A 26,298-nucleotide genomic window follows, 5' to 3' on the forward strand; every position below is an offset into this window, starting at 1 on the left:
GGACGACTCGTATCCCAAGACACCAAAATATTGTTACACTATTTGATATTTGTTTTAGCACTGTTCATTGGACTTATATCATGTTTATGTCATACGTTTATATGTCACTTCATTCGTCATATCCTTGACGATACACCATTGTCACTTTATAGCCCTCTAATTGGCGCTTGATCTTATCACTAGTCACTTTGATTTATGATTGATCATTTTAGCGCTGCATTTTATATCATTTACGTTTTAAAGGACTAAGGGGTTTATCCTTATGCTAGCTGCTTAATTGTATGAAGTGCTCGCTTGTCTTATGTATTATTTATTTTCATGTGGCCTTTGCTCACAGCTGGACTACACCTATACATACAGGTTGCAGGGCGTCACAAGAGGATAAGCCTAAACCACAAACTACATTGTACATATGTTGGTCTTGGTTCTCTGCTGCCCTTACCATCCTCCTAATCACTTCACCTATTGCCCATTCCTGAATGGAGTACTCACACTCATAGGCCTATGCTTGACACATGGTTCAGACAAAACTTCAGGAATCCATCCAACCACCCAGGACCATGGGAAACAGGGGCCCCGGCCACCTGTTGCAAGGCACATGAGGGGGTTCTCACTGTTAGGCAGGGGACCTCGTTTACTCCCTCACAACCCACTCCAGAGCTTGCACCAGTAAAACATAGAACTCTCTTTACCCCAGGAATTGGCTGTACTTTAACACTTGACTTAATTAGGTCATCATAGTTTGGTTAGTATGACAGTATCATTGTGGTACTTGCATTCCACAATATCCCTCTCTCTAGGCCTTCGCCAGGTATTCTTCTGTAGCATGTCTACTGCCCCTTCCCTGGAGGGGAGAACACACACAAAACCCACCATGAAACCTTTCCTTATCAGCCTGCTGACCCAGAAGACCCAAATCCCAGGCTCGTCCCAACGTATATAGGGGTAGTCCGCATCACTACTCCATCAGTAGTAGGAGACCTCTACCTGCCTACAAAACTCCTCCATTTGTAGAGTGCTTTTGATTACTGGAGTCTATACATCAGTGGTCTCCAAATTGTAGTCCATGGGTTGGATGTGGCCCTTTGCTTACCTTTATCCGGCCCTTCAAACACTACAATGATGAGGCACCATTCCTCCCACTGTCACCAACATCGGGGCACTATTTCTTTCATGGATACCAGTGATGGGGCACTATTCCTTCCACTGACATCACCAATGAGGCACATTTCCTTCCACTAATACCACGGATGGGGCAGTATTCCTACTCCTCCTGACCCAGGCCCGAACTGGCCATAGGGCACACCGAGCATTTGCCTGGTGGGCCAGGGCCACCTGGTCCGTGGCCTGTCAGTGACTGGCTACATGGTGGGAGGTAAACAGCAACCACAGCCGCTGCCCGCCTCCCATGATCACCACTTGCCTCCCATTTTGTGTACACAGTTCAGAATTTGGCTGCACATGTTTTTTATTTCCTTTTTTTTACATTATTTAATTACATTTGTTTACACATTGTGTATTGTTTGATGTCAGGGCACCATACTGGACTCACCATGAATGTCTGATGTGGAAGACTATCATCAGTTCTTTCTGAGATGCTTGATCCTTGTATAGACATCCCCGACTACCTCCTTCATCAGGGGTATAGACATCCCCTACCACCTCCTTCATCACGGGTATAGACATCCCCTACCACCTCCTACCACCTCCTTCATCACGGGGATATAGACATCCCCTACCACCTCCTTCATCACGGGTATAGACATCCCCTACCACCTCCTTCATCACGGGTATAGATAGTCCCGACCTCCACCTTCATTCTACACCTGATCGTCCTATCAACAGAGTAGGTGGTGGAAGAAGCTGGACCAGGAAACGCACAGGAAGGGGAGGGAGTAGGAGCAGGCTCTGTGTTCTCTCAATTTATTCCCCCCCCGGCCAAACCAATTCATGAGCAGTGGACTGGAATTTATCTGCTGCTGTCATAAATATGAGGTCATCTGCCAAATACAGTGTAAGTCTGGACTTCTGAAACTAGCTGTCATAGACAAGGGGGGGCATGACTGCAAGGGGCACTGTGATGGGGGCTGTGATTGCTAGGGGCACTGTATTATAAATGGGACTACACTGTAAAGGGGCACTGTATTCATTACAGTGTCCCTTTACAGTGCAGTCCCCTTTATAGCACGGTGCCACTTTACATTATAGTGCGGCAGACCGACTCCATGAATATCCTGTCACCAAACCTCTGCGAATGCCTGCAGCAGTACAGGCCTGCCTCCCCTCCCCCTTTCCCGGTCCCTGGAAAAATTGGCTGCTCAGTCTAAAATGCCCAGGCCTATTTTTATTCCAGCCTAAGCCTGTCCTGACCACAGGTGCTAGGTCATCTTTATTCCCACTGACCACCAAGCTTGAGATATGGGGGATATTTTACTAAAACTGCAAAATTTTGTTCAGCTCTACATAGTAACCAATTAGCTTCCAGTTTTGTTTTGTTCTTTGTCAAAGTTTAACCGTTTCAATACCGTGCAATTTTACACCTTCCTGCCCAGGCCAGTTTTCAGGTTTCAGCGCTCTCACACTTTGAATGACAATTGCGCGGTCATACAACATTGTACCCAAACTAAAATTTGATCATTTTCTTCACACAACTAGAGCTTTCTTTTGGTGGTATTTAATCACCGCTGGGGTTTTTATTTTTTGCTAAATTAACAAAAAAAGACCAAAAATTTTGGAAAAAAAACACATTTTTCTTTGTTTCTGTTATAAAAGTTTACAAATAAATAATTGTTCTTCATAAATTTAGGCCGAGATGTATTCTGCTACATGTCTTTGGTGAAAATAACCCAAATTAGGATGTATTTTTTAGTTTGTAGGAAAGTTATAGAGTTCACAAACTATGGTATAGATCTGAATATTGATCAATCCTGAAGTACTGACAGCCAATCTAATATCTTGAGGTCCAAGAATGTCAGAACAGTACAGATATCCCCCAAATGACCCCTTTTTGCAGAGTAGACAGTCTGACGTACTTCATAAGAGGCATGGCGAGTTTTTTGAAGTTGTATTTTTTTGTCATAATTTTTCGGAAAATGAAAAAATTAAAAAAATTATTTTCACTATTTTTTTATTTTACATACTGTCACCAGTGCAGTACAGCGTCATCATATAACTGGCATGGCGGTGAACAGCGACACTGACTGGTGACAGTATGAGAAAAAAAAATATATATATATTTTTTTAATTTTTTTTTTTTAATTATATTTAATTTTTTATTACATTTTTTTTTATTTTGTTTAAGATTTTTTTTCATATTTTACTATGACCAAAATAGTACAATGTTACCATAGTAACACTGTACTACTTTGGGGAAGTGATCAGTATTTTTTTTTTTTTTTTTACACAATTTGCTTATAGCAAAGAATTACTTTGCTATAAGCAAGCATTTACCTGAATGAAATCGATTCATTCAGCTTTTTTTTTTTTTTTTTTTTCTTTGTGCTTAGCTGTGATTTGGTCACAGCTAATCACATGACATGTGCATGTGATTAGCTGTGACCATTCACAGCTAGGAACTAGTATACAATGGATGGCATCATGAATGAAGCCATCCATTGTATACAACTGTCATGTGACCTGCTGTGATTGGTCACAGCAGGTCACATGGTACTGGCAACGGGAGCCGGTACTCGGATCTGTCATCGGCCGTGTCCGAGGTGCACGGGCGGTGACAGATCGCACTGCTGCGTCGCTCTGCAACCGCGCAAACCGCGCATGTGTGGGAGCACGCCAAATGGCGTGCACCCGGAAAGCTGCAGCGCTTTTCAAGCCGCCAAACGGCCATTGGCCGGGCGGCTAATGGTTAATTGAACAACCTGAAGTAAGAAACTGATTGGCTACCATGCACAGCTGCACCAGATTTTGCACTCTCCAGTTTTAGTAAATCAACCCCATGGTCTACTTCCACTGAAGCTTGGGCATTTTCTATTCTCATTGGCTGTAGTCTGGCCCCACTAAAGTCTGAAGAACAGTAAATTGGCCCTTTATTTAGAACGTTTGAAGACCCCTGCTATACACATACATAGGGTTTAGACTCAGAGCTTCTGCACAAGAATGGAGTAAGGAAGGTAAGTATCAGTGAGTAAAAAGTGGCCTATCAAGAGAACCTGTCTTTTACTTTGTAGGGTCTGCGGGTTCTTTTCCCATGTATCTTCTGAAGGTTATTTGTTCTGTAAATATACTTAATTTAGTTTATATTATATATCCCTTGCTGAAACCCTGGTCAGGACATTCTCTGTGTGGAGTTTGCTTGATTTCCCTGTGATTTTCCTGGGTTTTTTTCAGGCACACTGGTTCCTTCCCACACTCCAGAGACAAGCTGGTGGGTAATTGGCTCCTTTCCAAATTGGCCTTAGTATGTGTGTGCATGTATATATACACGTGTGATAGAGATCTTAGACTGTAAGCATTTTAAAGGCAGGGACTTATGTGAGTGTGCAGTATGTAAAGCACTGCATGAATAAATATCTGTAATAAATATGATCATTCATTTTGGTTGACCAAAAGGGCCCATTCACTCCACAAAGCAGTGCGCAACCATACATTGCATTGTGGGCATGCACATTTACAACACTTTATTGCATATCAATTAGTGTGAATATGCCCTAATTGTTAGCAAGCACGAGCAAGACACTTCTGACACAGAAAGTATTACTAAAATCATTTTTTTTTAGTTTTGGAGAGTGAAGAGGAATTAGAACACCTGTCAGTTTTTATTGCGCTGGGTCCTCCTTAGGGAGATTCATCCTCTGTATTTGTCCTGTTTACCATTATCATCAAAAGTAAAGGTAAAGGAAACCCCAAAGTACGGGTTGTCCCCAGAAAAGTAATAAAAGGGAAATTTTCCAATGGGGACACTAGTTCTGGCGACCTGGGGTCCCCAAGGAATTCCCTTAATTTAGAAGTAAATCTTCCCAATGGGACACCGATGGTAATAAATAAACTGCCAGGGGTAATAACCCTCCCTTACTCTATCCAAACTGAGAAAAAAACAAGTTTTGCCTATAATTCTGCTTGAATGTTCTTCATAATAAACATCACAGATTTTTCTGTTTAATAAAGTACAGGTGACAGCAGTGGCGTCCCAAGGCAGGTGCGGAGGGGTGCGTGCTGCACTGGGTGACACCTACCGCACTGGGTAATACCAGACCTGCTCCACGAAAAGGTAATTTGTAAAACAACCTGACAATCCCCGCAAGATGGAATGGATCTGCAGATTGAGCATAACGGATCGGAGTCCGATCCATTATGCTCCCCAATCCGCAGATCCGATCCATCCTGCGGGGATCATTAGCTTGCTTTACAACTTACCTTTTCGTGGAGCGGGTCCGGTGTCACCCTGTATAGGTTGTATGTTGACGATCCCCGCAGGATGGATCGGATCTGCGGATAATGGAGCATAATGGATCGGAGTCCGATCCATTATGCTCAATCCGCAGATCCAATCCATTCTGCGGGGATCATCGGAGGGGGTGTCACCAAGTGTTATTGCACCAGGTGACACCAACCCTAGGGACGCCCCTGGGTGACAATTCCTTGGAAAACCTCTGAATTTTGTTACACTGTTATAGTTATGATAACACTATGTATTAATGTTATTTTTTTCAGTGCAATCTTTTTCCTGATTAAGAAACATTCATTTATTGTATTTATTTCTTTTTTTTTCTAGCCACCCGCAAGATTTCAACGATAAAGGTAATGTGTTGTGACTTTAGATCCCTATGTCACTGTTTACTGCCATTACTATGGACTAATAGATTTTCCAGGCTTTAGAGCAGAATGTACAGAAATGAGGATCATAGCACACCCTACTGTCAGAGAGTGAAACTGCAGCCTAATACTGACCTTTCCTTTTTTTTTTTTAAGAATGTACTTCCTGCTTGTGATCATTAACCCTTAACAGACAGAAGAAATGTTTTTAATCACAATGGGGATGTAAACCATGTGTGTTGGAATCACAAAGACAAATGTTAAAAACTTTGCAACTTAGATCTAAAGGATGTGGTTCATTTTTTTCTTGTACATTCCATGAAACTATTGAATTATCATCATCATGAAACTTTTGAAGTATTACCAAATTGTAACTTTGAAATGTGTGTGGCCACCATAAGTTCTAATTTACGAAGCAATGTACAAAGAAGGTCACAGAGGTGGTACAATCATGTCTGCCTCTCAGTTTTTTCAGGTAGACCTGATCAGAAGCTTCATGTCACTGTATGGCTAGCATCCAATTACCTCAGTCCATCCATTTTTGGAGAAAAGAATGGAAATGGTCCACTTCTTTTAACATTTTTTAAAGACCTAAACATGACAGATTGGAGGTATTCTGATGTAAAGGCGGGTTGACATCAGGGTACGGTGTAGTAAAGGCGTGTTTCGTGCGTGTTTCTTGCACCGTGTTCAAAATATACTGCTTTTGTGATCTGCTTTGAGTGCCAATACATTGCTACCGGCACCCCAAATGCAGATCACAAATGCAGTGCCTGCACCAGTCTGCAGTACCATGCGATTTGGTGTAGTTTGTTTTTCAAAAGTTGTGCATGTGCTACTTCTTCTGCATTCTGGTGTGATTTGCAGACCATTCAAATGAATGGGCTGCAAAATCGCACTACAATGAATCCTACAGGAATCCCACAAGACCGCGGACCACGTTCCTCTGCGATTCAGGTGTCAACTGGCTCTAAAAGGACACAAGTCCATTTTTTATCCAGCTGTTCATAAATGCAACACGGGTCTTGAAAGCTGCGGTTTGTAAATGCAAAAAAAAACCTGAACAGGAACAGATGTCACAAAAGTGATATTTGTCCTGTTCTGCTCTGATTAGAAAATGATGAAAGATGGAAAGTGATGAAAATGTAACAAACCATCAACCAAAACTAAAAGTGAAGGAAAACGCCACATTTTGAACAGCAATAAGAGGGAAGATTTTCCATTGGCGACATTTGTTATGGTGACAACTGCCTATTTCCTTCACTTTAACGAGGATATCTCTCATTTCCTGAACAGAAAATGAATGCAAGTCTCCTCATAAGGACACAGGTGGCAGAAGAAAACCCAAGTGGGTGTCTTACAAACAAACAAAGGAATAAAAAAACAGATTTGGGTTTTGATATACTTTAACCAATAATCATAAGTATTCATCAGATTATAATTTCTAACCAGTGTCCAGTGGTAGACTATAGAATTTTTTTTTGCTTAAAGCGGAACTACGGAACTAAAGTTCTGCTATGATATACCGTGAGAAGGCAGGCTTTTTATTACGTCTGCAATAACACATAACTACCTGTCTGATCATAGCACGTGCAGCTCAGCTTACAGTGGCCGGGCTGCTCCTGTGTGCTTGGGTGACTAGCTCCTGCACATGTGCAGGAGTGATGTCATCCATCGCACGGCCAATGAAGATGGCCAAAACTTGGCATGCAGGAGAAGATGCCAGCGCCATCAAGGGAGTGTTGGGAAGATTGTGAAGGTGTGTATTCCTCCCTTTAGTTGCCAGGCTCACCAAGGATCATGCCGGCACGCATACGTAGCTCAGTTTACATGCTGGAGAAGACAGCGAGAAGGCAGGTGGGTGTATTTTATTGCAGAAGAGATATTGCATGTCTCTGTATTTGCATGCAGCAACCACATTCTTCAGGAATGTCATCACCAAAGAGTTTTGACTGATTTTTTTCAATTAGGGATTTCCTGATAGACTTACTGATTAATAGGTACTTAAAGGCTCATTTAAAGAATATCTAAAGCAGGGGTCTCCAAACTTTTTAAACAAAGGGCCAGTTTACTGTCCATCTGACTTTTGGGGGGCCGGACTGTGGCCATTGGGAGTAGAAATTGTCCTGGCATCAGTGGGAGTAAACAATATATCTTTGGTATTACGGGGAGGAATAGTGCCCCTTCATTGGTGTAAGTGGGAGGAATAGTGTCCAGTTGTTGGTGTCAGCAGGAGGAATAGTGCAGAATTGTGTCAGTGGGAGGAATAGAGCCCCATCATTGGTGTCAGTTTGAGGAATGGTGTCCTATTGTGTCAGTGGGGGGAAATACTGCCCCATCAATGGTGTCAGTGGGAGGAATATTGCCCCATTATGTGTATCAGTGGGAGGAATAGTGCCCCATCAATTGTATCAGTGGGAGGAATAGTGCCCCATCAATTGTATCAGTGGGAGGAATAGTGCCCCATCATTGGTGTCAGTTTGAGGAATGGTTTCCTATTGTGTCAGTGGGGGGAAATACTGCCCCACCAATGGTGTCAGTGGGAGGAATAGTGCCCCATCAATTGTATCAGTGGGAGGAATAGTGCCCCATAGTTGGTGTCAATGGGAGAAATAGTGCCTCATTGTTGATGTCAGTAGCAGTAATTATGCCCAATTTGTTGATTGGAGGAAAGGAATAGTGTCTTGTATCAGTGGGAGGAAAAGTGCCCCAAGAGCCGGATAAAGGTAAGCAAAGGGTCACATCTGGCCACCGGCACTGAAAGCAATGGCAATTCCAAAATATTACAGTTGTCACCTTAACAGGAAGTGATGTGCAACGGAGACACCTGTTCTGGTGAAATCTATTCTGTTAGATTGCCTCTTAATATCTGTTGTGTTTGTGGGACCAAAAGTAAAGAAAAATCCCCATATATAAAACTGAAAGCGTACCTTATGCTATTCAAAACGAAAAATTAGTTTTGGTTTATAATAAGTTTTAAAAGAACACTGCAGAAATGTTAAGGAAATCTATGGGCACAGCATACACTTTCATTTTATAACACCAGTATTGTAATAGCAACACAAACAATCGTTATATTTGACATTCCTACATAGGCTTACTGAAAAATCTCCTTTCACGTTGTGAGTCTTGCCTGTCTGCTGGCCATCTCTTTCCACAACTTCCTGGATTCCCTGCATGCTTTATAGCTTCTCCTCTGTCATTTACTTTCAATTTCTATCCCATGATACTTTGCTCCTTGCAAGCATTGATTTCAGTACTGACTCTGCCTCCTGAAGCTCCTCCTTTCAGCACCTCTGTAGTTCAGGATGCAGGCTCTCTGAAATGTGTGACACAGCAGTGCCTCATACATGTCATAGAATTCAAAGACAGGAAATATATGTAGATCCTCAAATAAGTTTGCAAACTTCATGAAAGTTTAAATTAATAGGATTAGGCTAGAGATAATTGAAATACAGTATAAAAATTATTATATGATTTTACATTTTGATCAAAGATGCATTTTTAAATAGCCTTTGTTAAAACTTTGTTAAAAAGGTTTTTGTTAAAAATCTGTATACATAAGGAATTTACGATTTACAAAGGTCTTGACTTCAGCTCTAACTCAAGAGTTAAGTCCTTCCTCCTCTGGAAATTAAAGTGATTGTAAGGCTTCAGATTTTGTATTTTTTGTGCAATGGTTTTGCACAGAGCGGCCTCCAACCTCCGATTCTTAGGTCCTCCGACAGTGCTCTCTGCTTCTCCTCTTCTTGGAGCGCCCCCATAGGTAGCCACTTCTTACAGGGGCCAACCTGTGGGCTCAATCATGAGCTGCATTGCCTGTGTCCATAGACACAGTGTCCCTGCTCTCTGTTCATGGAATTTGATTCCAATGGCTTCCACTGCTGCCCCTGTGATCAGAGAGAGCCGCTGCAGACCGGCACAGTGTTGGATTGAGATTGGGCTCAGGTACATATAAGGGAGGGGGGGGGGGGTGAGTTGGCAATACAGATACAGGGAATTTTTTTACCTTAAAGCAGGAAATAGATTACATTAAAAATGTCCAACCTTTACAACCACTTTAAGCTGGTCATATACAAATAGAATTTATTTAGAACATTTTTCTTTTCAGAATATGTCTTCATTTTTCATGTTACTGGGGTCAAATCAGGGCTCGATTTCCACAGTGACAAGAAAATCCAAAAGCACAGGATGGAAATTTTGTCTCAAACAAATTTCTAATAGTGAATTTGGGTTTTCATTCAGGAAAGTCCAAACACTCCAAATTCAAATGTTTAAAGCACACATTTTTTTTCAAGCTTTCAAATGACATTCTTTAAGTTGTTGAATGTACAAATAAGAAATTTTCATACAAATGTTTGTACAAATATTTGTTCAAAAATCTACTAGTGTATGATGGATTTTTAAATGTTGGGAGGGGGCCTAGACCCAGATAGAGAGTCTTATTTGTAAGTATTTGTAGAGGTTGAGAACTGTCTATGTAGCATTTGCACCCAGAACAGAGAGGCTTCCTGGACACACAGGCGATTATTTACTAAAACTGGAGAGGGCAAATCTGGTGCACCTTTGCATAGAAACCAATCAGCTTAACGATTTAATTGTCAATTCTTGACTGAACACGCTGAACGTAGAAGCTGATTGCATACCATGCACAGCTGCACCAGATTCTGAGTGCACCAGTTTTAGTAAATCAACTCCATTGGGAACGAATTGAGAAGAATAAGGATATTTGCAGTTAACATGAGGTACCTGCACTTTGGAAGTAATATATGAAGATTTTCAAATTTACTGCCACCTCATCCGTTTAAACCCGAACACATTAATTACACAGGTTCTAATTTAATGCAGATAAGTGTCACTAAGTGAGTTAAATTACCATCCTAATCAGCCACAGAACCTGTGTAATTAATATGTGTTCAGTTTTAAATGGATGAGGTGGCAACCCTACTTGAATGTGAAGGCTAGGTGGTAATTTTCAACTAAGGTCTATGTTTATCAAGCAGCGGTAAATGACCGCTGCTGAGTCCTCTGGCATTCTCACAGGAGACAGCTCTTCTCTGAGTGGCTGTTTATGAAGCTGTGTAGATCCTAATGAGGAGAGAAGTGATCTAAAAATGCTTTGAACTCTGGAAAATGGCTGCTGTTGCTGTCATCTCACGAGATATAGCGAAATTATAGTAACAAGAGATCAATAAAACACAAATCCGTCAGTTTATTAAGCAGCAGTAAATTACCTCTGCTGAGATGGCGGCTCTACTCAATAAATATATATACACAAATAACACACACACATATATATATATATATATATATATATATATATATATATAGTTCTAAACTGCTCTAGGGTTTTGGGTTGCTGTGAAAGGCAGGGGGGCTTTCCCATTGCCTTGGAGGCTCTGAAGGAAGAAGAAGAAAGTCCAAAACCTTCCTCCTCATCACTCCAGTGATTCTCTCTTCTCTCCCCGATTCTCCACCTCTGGACTGGAGAATCTGGAAAGGAGGATTTTCACACAGATCGCCAGTGAAGGGCTGACATCGCTCCTTCATAAACTGCCTATTTCTGTTTCTGTCAGTGACAGATTATCTGTGTGCTGAGATCAGTCGAAAAAATGTTCTCTGCTAATCATCTCAGTTTCATAAACCACTAATGTACTGAGATCATCAGCGATCCTCGGGATTGCTGCTGATCTTAGTTTCATAAACAGACGCCTAAATCTGAATTATGAATTATTCTTAAGGCTTTTATAAATCACGTAGGGTTACACAGGACAACCACTCCCATCCTCAGCTAATCTGAGTTTTTGCCAAATATTTTGTGAGCATTATAAAGATTATAAATAAAATAGTTTTCTTGTAGACTGCTAAGTGCTGGTATGCTTTACATAACTGAAATGTATTATGGACAATGAATAGGTATGTAGTAAACAGTCAAGGAGAGGATTTCCTACCACAAGTATTGTATTGTGTACATGGAATTCTTGTGTAATGAATTTCCTCCTTTGGTAAGTGACTCACACAGAATCTTTCTGCAGACTCTGGTCTGGCAAAATCATTTACAGGGGTTATCCTTTACACATGAGTCTGAGAGATATTTGTATCGATTGAGTGGATGGTCCTAAGGCATGTTATAAAACTGAGTTCTCTCATCCTTTGCTAGACTGTGCTTTCCCTGCCACCATGGTATGAAGTAGCTAAGTAGACACCTGCAGCCTTAAAGTGGAACTATAGTCATGTTTTATTTTAGATAAAATGGGGAAGGATTAGAACCTGTGTCAAGTTTTTACAGCAGAGTGTTTAAGGCTGGCCATACGTTATGCAATTTTCCTGTATAATTTTCCTTTAGATTTACCAAAACCATATAATATGAGGTCAAATCTAAACACTTTCAATTTGTATGCAGTCAGGCAGGCCCTTGCACTACATAGTTGAAGGCAAATCTAAAGGTAATTGAATAAGAAAATTGTATAATGTATGGCCAGTTTAAGAATTGAAATGTCAAAAAGTCCAAACACAAGTTTATTTTAGTAGTAACATTTTTGCAAAGCTAACGCATTTCAGGGTTCATCCTGACTTGAAAATAATATTCAATATTAAAATAGCCTGAGTACTATTGATATGAATTTGTGCAGCAGTCTGACAGTAAATGGTTGGAAGAGGAAAACTGGAACCAGCTGCTGACAGACTGCTGCACACATTTATATTAAAAATATCCAATTGTAGAATGGTTTCTACATACACATACACAGTTTAATTTATGAAATCCTGATGAAGGGGGCAGACACACAGCCCATTAAACATGTTGGCCTTACAAACATTTTACATTGGAATAAACTAGTGTTTGGACTTAAATTGTGTGGTGTGGCACTTCAATTTCTAATTACTCGTATTTACTAAAACCCAAGGTGATCATGGAAGTCCTACAGCAGCCAGCAGCAGCCAGCCTAATATTCAGATACTCTTCATTTACACCTTTATCACAAAATGTGATAATTACAATAACAAGGACATAGAGTAATCAAAGAATCTCTGGGGTTTCAGAGCCTCTTCTCCACTTCCCTAAGGTTTTTACAGCTGTCTGTATCAGCCAGGAAAACCTGGTCAATCACTTCTTCCCCTGAGAAAGCACGACCATAGCATCTCTTTCAAGATCAGAGATATAGTTTCCCAGCTTGACCATAACCATCCAGATCAGGTGGCGCTGATACTATAACTTTTAACTCCTTTTTAAGTAGGATAGCAAAGTCACCAACTTGATTTGTCTTCTTTCTTCTCTGCTAAATCATTTTACCATCCACTCATTCTTTTGACACTGATACAGTTTTATGAATTTGGGTATTATAGTTTTATTTTCAGACAAGTCACTCATATAACCCTCTAAAAATGATTAAGGACTAGTCACTATTTCCTGCAGGCTTTCTGCAGCTGACACTTTTTCTAGGACCATTTTATGAGTTTCTTGCTCTACCCTGCATGCAGAGGCAGCCATCTTGGTAGAGGAACAGAACTTTGCTTTCTAATCAGTGTCAGACACAATGGGGTTTATTTACTAAAGCTAGAGAGTGCAAAATCAGATGCACTTCTGCATAGAAACCAATCAGCTGCTAGGTTTTATTGCCAAAGCCTAATTGAACAAGCTGAGGTTATAAGCTGATTGGCTACTATGCACAGCTGCACCAGATTCTGAAGGAACCAGTTTTAGTATATCTAACCCAGTCATCTAAAAGCCCCTTGGCAAGAGCAATGTTTGCCCACTGCCCTCAAATAAAATACTGTCCAAGCTTAAATGCTTACTCTCTGTGTATAGATAGATATTATGAATGTGCCCCCAATTCTCTGAAAGCCTTTATGCAGCTGAACAGTATGCACAAATGGTAGGCTTGCCCTTGTTCCTCATGCCAAGCTCATTCCCTGGATGCCTAGGAATCTGACAACCTGATGACTAGTGTAGTGAATGATTAAGAAGTGGTAGACAAAGTGGAGAAATTGGAGAATCACACTTAACAAGTAATCCTGCCATCTAGTAACTTTTTTTCCCCAGTAGATTAGCACACTTTGAACACCACAGCAAATTCCATAACTTCTGAGTTAAGTCTGCTCTATTCTCAGCTTCTGCATTCCCTTGCCACATGTTAATCCTCTCACTACAGAGATTCTTATATCTTATTTGGAGATAGTAACCTCCAGTCAGAGAACAGGACCTCTGTTGCCAACTACAGTTGAAAAGACATGTCCAATTCTCATAGGGGACCCTTACCAAAATGGGGGGGGGGGGAGGCGGGTGCTGGATATTAGAGTGCTTTGTGGAATCCCCAGGTGAGGATGGTATTTCCTAAACATTTGAATGCAGCATATTTAACCAACCTATGATAAATATAATCATTGTGGCATAGCAACAGTTATTTTCAGGAAAAATGGCCAAGTAGAGCAAATACAATGGGGGCTTTAAATATGCTGCCATGAGAGTCTCACTATAACAATGACTATGATTTTGTAGTGCTCATCCTAAAAATACCTCAAACCCATGAGCTTGGACTAAGCATAACCTATAGTGGAGCCCAATTGTTACCAAAGACATGTTACTGTGATCTAGTTTCCGTTGGCTGACAGTATCTGTTTTGTGTTTTTTTTATCAGGATGGCTTCTATACATTAAATAAGAACACCAGCCAAGAATACCAAGATCAAATGAATAGGCCATTAAAAGACAAATAACAAAACCAGCTTTTGTTAACAGTATTAACAAAGCAGTTTTTGTTTTTCTGAGTTCCGCCATAATATAATCATATCGAACCCCTCGTGTATTGTATTGTTACTGTCTTGTCTCATGTTCTGTCCCCCTCGCTATTGTACAGCGCTGAGCATACCCTTTGGCGCTATATAAATACTGTATAATAATAATAATATTAAATTATATCACATGATATTATAATACATTATAATACAATACAATACATTATTACATTGGACAGTAACATTGTCACCCTGTGGACAGGGTAGTCATAGATGGAAATGTAGTTTTAAATGGACTTTAATGAAAAGACAAAACAAAACATTTAAAGCCTAACTCCAGCTAATACTTTGTAACCAATTACAGCAATAGGTCTTTTTTGGAAAAAGGCTTAAAGGGTTAGTTCACCTTTACTAAAAAAAACTGCGTCTGCTTGTAAGGGTCACCTGTAGATAAAAACAAACTGTACAGCTTTGACTAAAATTGGATAATGCACTTTCTATACTGTAGGTGTAGGCCATTTATGTGCCTCCAGAAACCTGGCCGAAAAACTACCAGAGATGGCATCATCCCATCCTGCCTTGTTGCTAAGATATTTCTAAGACACTCCCAGCTGTTACTGCTCAACTCCAACACATGTGTGGTCCTTCACCTCCTCCATTGCAGCATCTCTCAGCTAAGAGCTACTGAGAGAGATTGAGAGAGAGAGAGAGAGAGAGAGAGAGAGAGAGAGAGAGAGAGAGAGCGCATGCAAACAGGTTTGAATCAGCGGGGAATGTCTTAGACTAGGCTGCCTGCATAGGTAATTTTTTGGTAAAGGTGAACTAACCCTTTAAACCATATGACTAAGAGCTGACTGTTGTAGGCACCCCAACTGTCACTGCCACTGTTTCTGGGCATTTTGGAAGTGGAAAAATAACATCTGTTGGCAGAACTGACAGTTAATAAAACACAAAACAGCTGTTTTAATGCGACTGACAGGCTGCATATATATATATATATATATGTCATTTGTTTAATTTGAGCCTTAAAAAATTGCAACCCAGTTTTCAACACCTTCTATTAAAGTTATTTATTTACAGATCCTAGGGATAGCGACCCCTTTAGTCCCTTTCAAACCTTTACACACACTAGGGAAAGACCAATCCATTTACCAGCATATTTTTGGATGATGTGAGGAGACCAGAACACTTAAAACCTTAATTACTTAATCCTTACGCTCCCTACAAAACTATTACATTTTTATACGCGAGACACTCACCAACATTAACAATACAAAACTTTGACATTAGAGCTCATATCATTTACCAAAACTATATTGACATTTCAACATATTTTGCTCATTTTGTAATGTCCCATCCATTTTGGCATCCAAAAATTGAGTCTGTCCCAAAGGAACAAGGACAGTTAGATGTATACAAATATGAATTCAATTAATTCAAGGGCACGAGTTATATGTCAGTACATCAATACTTTCAAGTGTACAGCAATCAGAAAACCCCCAAATATCAGGATTCATTATGTTTATGGTTTCTTCATACTTATGTGTTGCATAACATTATAGACTGTGAATGTGATCAAAGAATCTTGCAACATGAAGTATTATTTAGCATCTCCCAGCCATAGATTCCAGAAAGTTTAATGGAAGGAATTCTAGCACCACCTGATAATATGAGGAGGTACTGACAGTTCACTCTCCTCATGTAAACAGCGTGATATCTTTTGAGATTGCCTTTCTGCAAAACAAACGATTTCTTCTCCTGCAAAGAAACATGCATGTCGCACATATGTATGGCGCAGGCTGTGTCTGTTTGTACAGTGCTAATCATTGGCAGGCAAGCAGCTGGAGGAATCCAGAAGACAAATCCTGCAAAACATTTCCTGAGACAACTTGTAAATTGACGTTAATAGTTTAAGTGATAAAGTGATGATGTAGTACAGGTTCTCCAACTTTCCATCAATTTCATGAAATAGCATTAAAGTGTTAGTTCACTTTTCAGAAAAAAAGTGAAAATAATATTGCTTTAGTACACACATCATACAGTTACTCTCCCATTATATACAGCCTACAATGGATCCGTCATTTTCATTATATTTCAGTATACTAGATACATTTCCTTACTGACTAACAGTATTTTGCTTACCTGGGACTAATGAGACTAATTGGTTTATACTCATTACTGGAAACACACATGCTTTTTATATTTGGGCCATCATTTTTTGCTTTTTGTGTGTTTGGACTGCACCTTTTTGTAACATGTCCTTCCTAAATACATTGTATGTACTGATTTGTAAACATGATATGTATAAGTGCTGGTTTACTCCTCCTGTCCTGTCCTCTAGAAAAAAAAAAAAGTGAACTAACACCCTACCCCCTCCATACACCCCTGGTCCCTGCTGTACTTACCTCCCAAGGGTGATGCATTGTCAGTGCCCACACAGTCAGTATAGTGGCTTGACTTTTTAGCAGCCCCGATCTTCTACCTCTTCATTCTCCAGGGCTTTCAGGATGGACTTTTTGTTGGACTCTTGACTAAAGAGGTTCTTTGTTAACTGCTTCCTGTCCACCCATTACCTATACACGGCGGATGGGAAGTAGTGCCAATGCGGGCTAATGTACCGGTATGTCAGCCCACATTGGAAGCACCTGCATGGCTCACAGAGCATTCACTCAGGAGCCCAGTGATCCGTGTGTCACCCAGACACAGCGGATCACATTACTGCTTTGTCCGGGTGGTCACATGCTATTGTACCATGTGATTGCTGTGTCCAATCACAGCAATCACATAGTAAACAATACCGTGTGAAATTAAAGATCTGTTCTTTCTGCTCTCACTCTGAGAGCAGAGAGAAGTGCTGCTGCAGCAGCCTGAGAGTTTACAACAGCCTGTTAGGCTGCTTGTACACTCGCAGATTACAGTGCCAAACAGCCCTAGTGTCCCTGATCACTGCCCCAGTGTCCCTGAACACTGGCCCAGTGTAATCCTAATAAAAAATGCAGCCAGCCCCTGTCACCCATCCCACTGCCCACAAAAACACTGCCATACACCATACCAATGTTCTGATCACCACCGTACCCCGTACCAGTGCCATGATCACCGCCGTATGCCATAACAGCACCCAGATCACCATCATATGTCATACCAGCATCCTGATCACTGCCATACTCAATACCAGTGCCCTGATCACTGCAATACAACATACCAGTGCCCTTATCACTGCCATACACCATACCAGAGCTCTGACCACTGCCATAACCCATACCAATGTTCTAATCACCCCATATGCCATACCAGCATCCTGATCACCACCATAGCCTATACCATCGTTCTGATCACCCCATATGCCTTACCAGTGTCCTGATCACTGCCATACCCAATACCAGTGTCCGGATCACTGTCATACAGCATACCATTGTCCTGGTCACCACCATACCAGAGTCCTGATCAATGTTATGCCCCATATCAGTGTCCTGATCACCACCATACCAGTGTCCTGATCACCACCATACCAGTGTCCTGATCACCACCATACCTCATGCCAACATCCTGATCTCCTCCATACTTCATACCAATGTATTCATCACTGCCATACATCATACCAGTGCCTGGCATTTTAGGGTCTCAACTGATCAATTTTCAGATATATATCCCATAGTTTGTAGACTCTATAACTTTCACACAGACTAAATAATATACACTGTTTTGGGTTATTGTTACCCAAAAAAATGTAGCAGAATACATTTTGGCCTACATTTATGAAGAAAAATTGTGTATTTGCACAATTTTATAACAAAAGCTAAGTAAGAAAATGTTTTTTTTTTTTTTCAAAGTTCTCAGCATTTTTTCATTTATATAAAAAAAATAAAATTAAATACCACCAAAAGAAAGCACTATTTGTGTGAAATAAATGATAAAAGTTTCACTTGGGTACAGTGTTGCATGGCTGCACAATTGTCCTTCAAAGTGCAACAGTGCTGGAAGCTGAAAATTGGCCTGGACTGGAAGGGGGTGAAAGTGTCTGGGCTTGAAGTGGTTAAAGCAGAACTATAAGCAAACTTTTTTTTTTAGAGAATCTGTAGAAAATGTCTTTAGTGAATCTCCCCAATGGAGCACAGACAGCAAAAAAACCTAAAAGGGTGTTGTAGTTCCTCTCCATACTATCCAAAACTAAAAAGAAAAAAATTGCCTTTAGTTATACTTTAACTACCTGCCGACCGCAGATAGCCGAATGACGGCTGCACTGCGGCCGGCCAGTTCTGAGTGGACGTCATATGACGTCCTCCCAGAACGCGCTCTCCTGCGCGCCCCAGGGGGCGCGCACCCGGCGATCTCCGTGATCGCTGTGTCCTACGGACACAGCTGATCACGTGTTGTGATAAAAGGCCAATCACAGCGGCCTTTTACCACGTGATCAGCGGTGTCCAATGACACGCTGATCACAGGGAAATGCAAGTGCCGGTTCTCGGCTGCACTTTCCTCACGCTGTCAGATCGTGAGGAAAGTACTGCCGAGAACCGGCAGTTGTCACAGCGGGGATGACACCCGCAAGTTCCTCCCAGCAGTGCGCCCACTAGCTCCGCCCACCCGTGCCCAGCAGTGCACCCAGCAGTGCCCCCACCTGTGCCCAGCAGTGCACCCACCTGTGCCACTCTGCAGTGCCACCTACCTGTGCCCAGAAGTGCCACCTACATGTGCCCAGCAGTGCCACCCACCTGTGCCCACCCACCTGTGCCCACCAGTGCCACCCACCTGTGCCCACCCACCAGTGCTGCCCACCAGTGCCACCCACCAGTGCAGCCCAGCAGTGCTGCCAGTCAGTGCCACCAGTCAGTGCCCAGGGGTTGTGCCAGTCAGTGCCCAGCAGTGATGCCAGTCAGTGCCGTCTATCAGTACCCATAATCAGTGTCACCTATCAGTGCCGCCTATCAGTGCTGCATATCAGTGCCGCCTATCCGTGACCCCTAATTAGTGCTGTCTATCAGTGCCGCCTATCCGTGCCACCTCATTAGTACTGCCTATCAGTGCCCTTTAGTGCTGCCTATCAGTGCCCATCAGTGCCGCCTATCAGTGCCCATCAGTGCTGCCTCATCAACGCACATCAGTGAAGGAGAAAAAATACCTGTTTGAAAAATTTTATAAAAGAAACAAATAAACTTTTTTTTTTTTCAAATTTTTTGCACATTTTTTTATTTATAGCGCAAAAAGTAAAGCGCCCAGTGGCGATTAAATACCACCAAAAGAAAGCTCTATTTGTGAGAAAAAAATGATCAAATTTTCATATGGGTACAATGTTGCATGACTGCGCAATTGTCAATCAAAGTGCGGCAGCGCTGAAAGCTGAAAATTGGCCTGGTAAGGAAGGGGGTATAAGTGCCTGGTAGGCAAGTGGTTAAAGGTTAAACAGGCAGGGATCTTGGCAAAAGGGTAAGTGCAGGGTAGCAAGTCAAAGGTACAGTTAGGGATAGGTAGCATGATCATGGGCAGTAAATGAATAGACACAACAAAGGATAGGACCAGCGTAGCAAAACAGTGCAGCAAATAGTAAGTCCTGGGGTCCAAAGCAGCACTGTGGAACGGCAAGGATAAGCCCAGAGTCATAGTGAAAGCAGTCAGTCAGAGGTGCAGCTAGGCTTAATTCGGTGGGGTCACAGGCAGAGGTTTGTTACAACAAGGAAAAAGGTCTAGGGGGGACACAGGGCAGCGATCTGGTACAGCGAGAGTTACATCCATGGGCATTGGACAATAATTTGGGCACAGCAAGGGACAGACAGCAACAGAATAAAGGAAGGATTGAGTCCAGGGGCAAAGGCAAAGGTCTGTCCACAGCAAGGGACAGTAGGGAAGGTACAGAATTATTTTCGGTCTGGGAAGGCAGGGGGCAGGTCCTGTGCACCTGGCCGCAACATTGAGTGCACACAGGCTGCACATAACAGAAAGGGAGACACAGCAGGCAGGTACACCCAGGGCAACAGATCATAGGGTCCTTGAGTGGACTGGCCTCTCAGTATCCATCTAGAACATTGCAAGAGGAGAGAAAGAAGGAAGGTACTCACAGGTCAGCAGATCACAGGTTCATTTTGTGGCCTGGCCTAAGCTCAAATCCACACAGGTAGCACAGGCAGGACAGCATGAATGTTTTTATAGAGAAGCATATTACAGGGTCCCAGTGTGACCTGGCCTCAACTTAGGTTTACACAGGTAGCATTAGCATGTTATGGGATGGGAACACAGCATGAAGTGCACACAGGCAGCAGGTTTACACGGCAGCAGGGTCAGACAGTAAAAAGAGGCATCCAGGGAAGTAGAGAGCCTGTGTTGGGGCGTCATTGGGATCTGGGGGTGGAGGGCCTGTCTGGCTTGGCTTCAGCAAAAGTACACATAGGTATCATCATCTTTGTGGGGGAAGGGTATCATGGGGCTTCCGTTGGGGCATCACAGGATCCTGGGGGTGTTGAAGGGCCTGGTCACAGCACTGGTCCACACCGGCAGTGTCATCACAGCAGAGGGATACTGCACACTACCAGCTCCCTTGATCAGGCATTTAAAACCTGAGCTGGGGCACATTCCTGCAGTCAGGCAACCCAATGGTTGTAGCCAGGTTACCATGATGACAGGCTCTGCTTCCTTTTGATCTGGCTGTACACAGGAGTTAGGAGATGGTATGGTGCTTACAGAGGTGGAGGTGTGTAGGCTGCATGTGGTACCCTTCTTGTGGATAGGTACAATATTAGCTGTCTTCTAGTGATGAGGAACTTCTCCTGTTGGATGAGGTTGATGAAAATGATCAGTTAAAGTGGAAGTAAACCCAATTTTGTATCTTTTACATACAGGTAAGCCTTTAATAAGGCTTACCTGTAGGTACTGTAAATACCTCCTATACGTGCACCATTTAGGAGATATTTACTATAGAAGCATTAGTGATGTCAGCGGCGCATGCTCACTGCGCTCTCAATGGATGGCATGCTGTCCATTGAGAGAGTTGTGCCATGGCCAAAACTCCTGCATGCATGCACGAGAGTGATGACATCGAGACTCAGCCAATCAGATGGTCGCAGCTCGCAAACATGGAAGGAAGACCGGGTGAAGATGGTGACAGCGCTCTGCTGGAGGGCTTCATTTTCAGGTAAGTCTTTCATAAAGTTCTAGTATGCGATGCATACTAGCACATTATGCTCTTAACTTGCAGGGAGAAGATTTTTTTGATTTTTTTGTGGTTTACTACCACTTTAATGGCCCAACAACAGTACCTCAAAGCTCTCTTAGAACTCTGGGATCAGTATAATTAGGACCCACTGCTTTGTAAAACTTTAAAGTAGAATTCCAAGCTAAACCTAACTAGTCTTAAAACTGCCCTTTCCTGCTCTTAACACCAATGCTGACTAATCTGTGTAAGCAAAATTTATATACTTACCTATTTTCAGCCTGATCTGGTCTGGTTACATGATCCTGCTCCCTTTTGCCAGTCAGCAGTGGCTGCAGGGGAGAGGTGCGACCGTCGACCATGGATGAGTTACGAGAGCCTATGGGTGACGCCACTGTTCCCAGACATTCCCAGACATTGTTGAGCGCTCTCTCTTCTCCCCTACAGCCATCCTGGCTGACCCAGTGGAATCATGAAACGGACAACAATGAATTCTTGATCAGTACTTATGTTTCCTATCTTGGCATCGCTGTGGGGCAAAAGACCACCAGTGACTATACCATAGCTGGTCTTTTTTAGTTCTGTTAACATGTGAAAATGCAAAGTCCAAGAATTATTATTATTTTTTTATTTATTTTTTTTTAACAGAGAATGGTTTATTGAATTGTTTAGCATATAAACAACCAGCTCACATCATAGTAGCCAATTTCCATAGCAGGTGGTACAGAAATTAGCAAAATACAATCAATGTCCAGTGTTACAAAAAACAAAACACTTCAATCATACTCCTGTACTTACTCAAGGGCGTATATGCACAATCAGAACAACACAAACCCCTATCTGGATAGAGAGAGCAAGAGGGGGTAGGCAAGGGGGAAAGTAGCCACAGGAGGGAAGTAGAGGGGAAGGAGTAGCAGAAGGACATGGAGGGAGGGGGCAGGAGAGAATAGCAACAGAGAGGAAGAGAGTAGGAGAAAGGTCATCAACTGTCAACAGACACAGCCTGTCTATGAGCATCAATCCAGGCTGACCAAACATTGTCAAAATTCCTAGGTTAATTTCTACTCTCATAAGCATTCTTATATAAGAGTACAGCAATAGTAGCTTTCCACCATGTAGACACAGTTGGCAGCGTAGGAAATTCCCAGTGAAGTAGGATATCTCACCTCGCATAAAAAATGGTGTAGGTGAGAAACTGTTTGGTGTGCCTATCTGCCTCCACCTCCTCTAGTATACGCAATAGTAGTAAAAGAGGAACCAGGTGAAGGGCCAGTTCACATATTTCATTAACAGCACCAACCACCGATTCCCAAAAGGGTTGAAGTACAAGGCAGGACCAAACCATATGCATAAAGGTCCTAGTGGGGACACCACATCTAGTGCATAAAGAACTCGTGGTATATACAAGCCAAGAATAGGGGTGTGTAATACGCTCTAGGTATAAACTTCACCTGTATTAAAATATCTTTAGTAGAAATTATGAAGGGCCCATAGGTAAATGTCCAAGTATTCTAAACCTCAGTTTTTGGAGCTCCTTGTTGTCAGTTAGAAAGATGGACAATAGAATGTAACACAGAAAAGAATCCTTCAACCAGAACCTGCAGTCTCTCTCAGCAATATATGTAAGAGCTTGGCAGAATCAAAGCTACACATGATTATACAAAATCCAGACTAAGGTCGACTGAGTAGACGTACTGGCTTCAGCAAAGTCACAATGTTTTCTGAATACTATCATTTTTTTCGAAATTTTCTATGAATAAAGAAAGTATTGTTATATTAAATTCAAGAAAAAGAGAGGAAGGGGCCTCTAAGTGCAGTATTGGCAATTTATTCAGTAAACAATGGAAAATTTGCACTTACAAGATAAACGGTTAAAAAGGCTATTCGTGTGGTAATTAGATCCAGGTAGGACATCCAGCCATCCAGCAACAAACTATGCCTATAGGATCAGGAAGTAGAGACCAGGATGTGCCTGTGCATCAAAAATGAAGCTTGGAGAGTAGAGTCAGATGTAGCAGGTGAAGGGGCAGTAATGCATTTCGGAGCATGCTCAATAGGCTCCTTCTTCAGACCTCTAAGTGCCTAAGTGTTACTGCTCCCATCCATCCATCCATCCCTGATATCCATCTGGCACCTTTATCTTATAGCTGCAGAGGTTGGGCTCCAACAAGCGCGCCCTATACAATATACATTATATTAAATTCAATGCTAGCCTGAACATTAACAGTTTAATACATTTGGTTTTTTTAAATTAGTATGGCCTTATAAGACTTGCACAGGAGTCAAAGATTTCTACACATGAATGTACTTGTTGTAATAGTGATGCTGGGTGCAATTACTAAAAACAAGTCATATACATGCACACAATCAACATGCAGTTGTGCAGGTACTTTTAATCAGCATTTAAACAATTACATGTTCTATGTATTGTGAAAGACCAACTACCCAATGAATACCTGCCCTGGCACATCATAGCATTCACCCGGCACTCTGAGAAATAACGGAATCCAACTGCAATATTCTTGCACTATCAAAACCTCCACTTTTATTATCACACGACACACAGGAGGATAAATCTTATATTCATCACAATCTGTATAATAACACACACCAATAATAATGTGAGCATTACAGCATGAAATAGACACATTGTTTGACAGCGTCACAGCATAGAATTAATACATTACTGAAGCTATGTGGAAGCTGGGAGGAACAAATCCCATCAGAACCAAACTGCCTAGGGGGTCACGGAGAAGCCGTAGGCGTGACCAGTTGATGAGCCCATATAGCCTTGGTAAAAATCCTAGCGTCAGAAGGTCCTCTGGCCACTAGGGGAGCTTCTACTGGTCTTGCCCGGACCTTCGCCTTTTAAACCCTTTTTCTGGAAGCAGTCCAATAGTGGGCGGCGCCACACCCACTATGGGAGGGGCTAGCAGAAGGGTTCCATGAGGATAACAGTCATGTTCAACCACCGTTATCTGAAAAGTCACACTTTTGCTTCTTATCTACCCCAAAACCTCTTTTCATCTTCCCCAGACTTAAGGATTTCTAACTTAGATGTCCTTAAACAGGTTTTTATCTCCTAATGTGAGTTTTCTAGATGTCATAAACACGGTTCATTCCATAAACAAGGTTTTATCTTGCTCTCAGCAGAATATCTTGTGACTCTGTTCCTTTGGCTAAATAAATGACATCATCACTTCTCAGGCCCCTGGCATTTGGGCGACAATGCTTTATTGTAAAAATTACCCAAGAAACAAAGGGTCCAAGGCCAACATGTTTCATAGGCATTACACTTGCCTTTAACGTATAAAGACGTTACTTTTTAAATAAGATACATACCACATTTCTGCAGAAGAAATCAAATCACAAGTTTTATTTTGGAGAAAACATGCTATTTTAGTTCTGCTTTGACTCCTTACAGTACGGTTAATACTGTGTAGCAAGCGTTCTAGACAAATGTGTCAGTACTTGTTAAGGAAACTGCAGCTGCAAAAATCAAAGACAGACTAAAATGTCAAAGGCTCGCATTGAGCACATAGTGTGAAAGGCAAACAAACTGATACATACATTGTACTCATATTCTTCAGTGTTCTAGAGGTCAGCACAGCAGTGCAGGATGGGACAAACAGGCAAGAAATGTGTTAAATGCTATCAAGGTAACTTTATTTTTTCAAAGGGCAACAAAAGGGGAGCACATGTTACAGTTTACATGAGAACAATGAAACAGTAATTTTTTTGCCATATTATTTCCAATACTTAATTGTAAAACAGGGCATAGACGAGTTGAAAACCGACTGAAAATTATTGCTGATTGTCAGATCATTCGTTTTTAACATCATTAATGTGCTGGCTGTGACACGCAATTTTCGTGCCGTGATCAAAAGTGCCTGATCCTAAATGCTGGATCTTATTTTTAGAAAAAAAACCCCAAATGATGGCACAATTGCATGCACCATATTTGCTTTGCGACCGACAGAACGTTCGGTTTTTGACTCACTATGGCCTCCATAAGTCTAGCCAAAACGTATTTTTTGTCAATTAGGATAAAATGGGGAAGGGTTGCAACACCTACTGGATTTTTACTGTGTGGAGCTTCATTAGAGAGATTTGACCACATTGAACAAGTGACAATAGTTGCACCAGACAGGAAGTAAGGGAATATCTTCAATAGGGATACAAGCAACAATAAAGCATTGATGGGGCTTCTAGGCTTCTCTTACACTACTGAATAAATAACTTTTATTTCTGTCTGTGTTGCTGTTCCAGATTTTCCCCTAACTTTTTGTCTGGTGAAACCTTTGTCACCATGACAGTAAGTGAGGGGATATCTCTTTAATGGATTCCCAGATAACAGTAAAACCTAACAGAGGTTCTACAACATAATCCTTCCCCACTCCATAATCATTACATTTCCATATTTCCTTGGAATAATATACATTTTGACTACACACGTGAGGGTTTTTTTTACATTTAGATTAATTTATTTTTGTTCCCTTTAAACTTCCACTTATAAAGTATGTAGCATCCCCTAAACAATAGTTAGGATGAAATTAGGTACTCCGAATGCTTTCTCTTCACCACAGCGCCAACATAATAACTAAAGATTTGTTTGTTTTATTTACATTCATTTAATGCCTGAGATCTCTTTTGCGT

The 26,298-nt window shown here is 41.7% G+C and overlaps 1 protein-coding gene and 1 long non-coding RNA gene across 4 annotated transcripts in view; one reads left to right on the plus strand and one right to left on the minus strand.

Moving 5' to 3' along the window:
- LOC149468620 (uncharacterized) overlaps positions 1-26,298 on the minus strand; it is a 348,733-nt gene that overhangs the window by 277,900 nt on the left and 44,535 nt on the right. The gene's annotated exons all lie outside the window — the stretch shown is intronic.
- SKAP2 (src kinase associated phosphoprotein 2) overlaps positions 1-26,298 on the plus strand; it is a 344,778-nt gene that overhangs the window by 62,617 nt on the left and 255,863 nt on the right. For all 3 annotated transcript variants that reach the window (XM_089669915.1, XM_089669914.1, XM_089669913.1), the window contains exon 3: positions 5,729-5,754. In XM_089669915.1, coding sequence (XP_089526041.1) covers positions 5,729-5,754 — 26 coding nt within the window. The remainder of the gene's footprint in view (positions 1-5,728; positions 5,755-26,298) is intronic.

The sequence above is a fragment of the Staurois parvus genome, unplaced genomic scaffold (assembly GCF_062004578.1).
Source record: "Staurois parvus isolate SC_StPar_1 unplaced genomic scaffold, SC_StPar_1.0 ptg000082l, whole genome shotgun sequence".
Lineage (NCBI taxonomy): Eukaryota > Metazoa > Chordata > Amphibia > Anura > Ranidae > Staurois > Staurois parvus.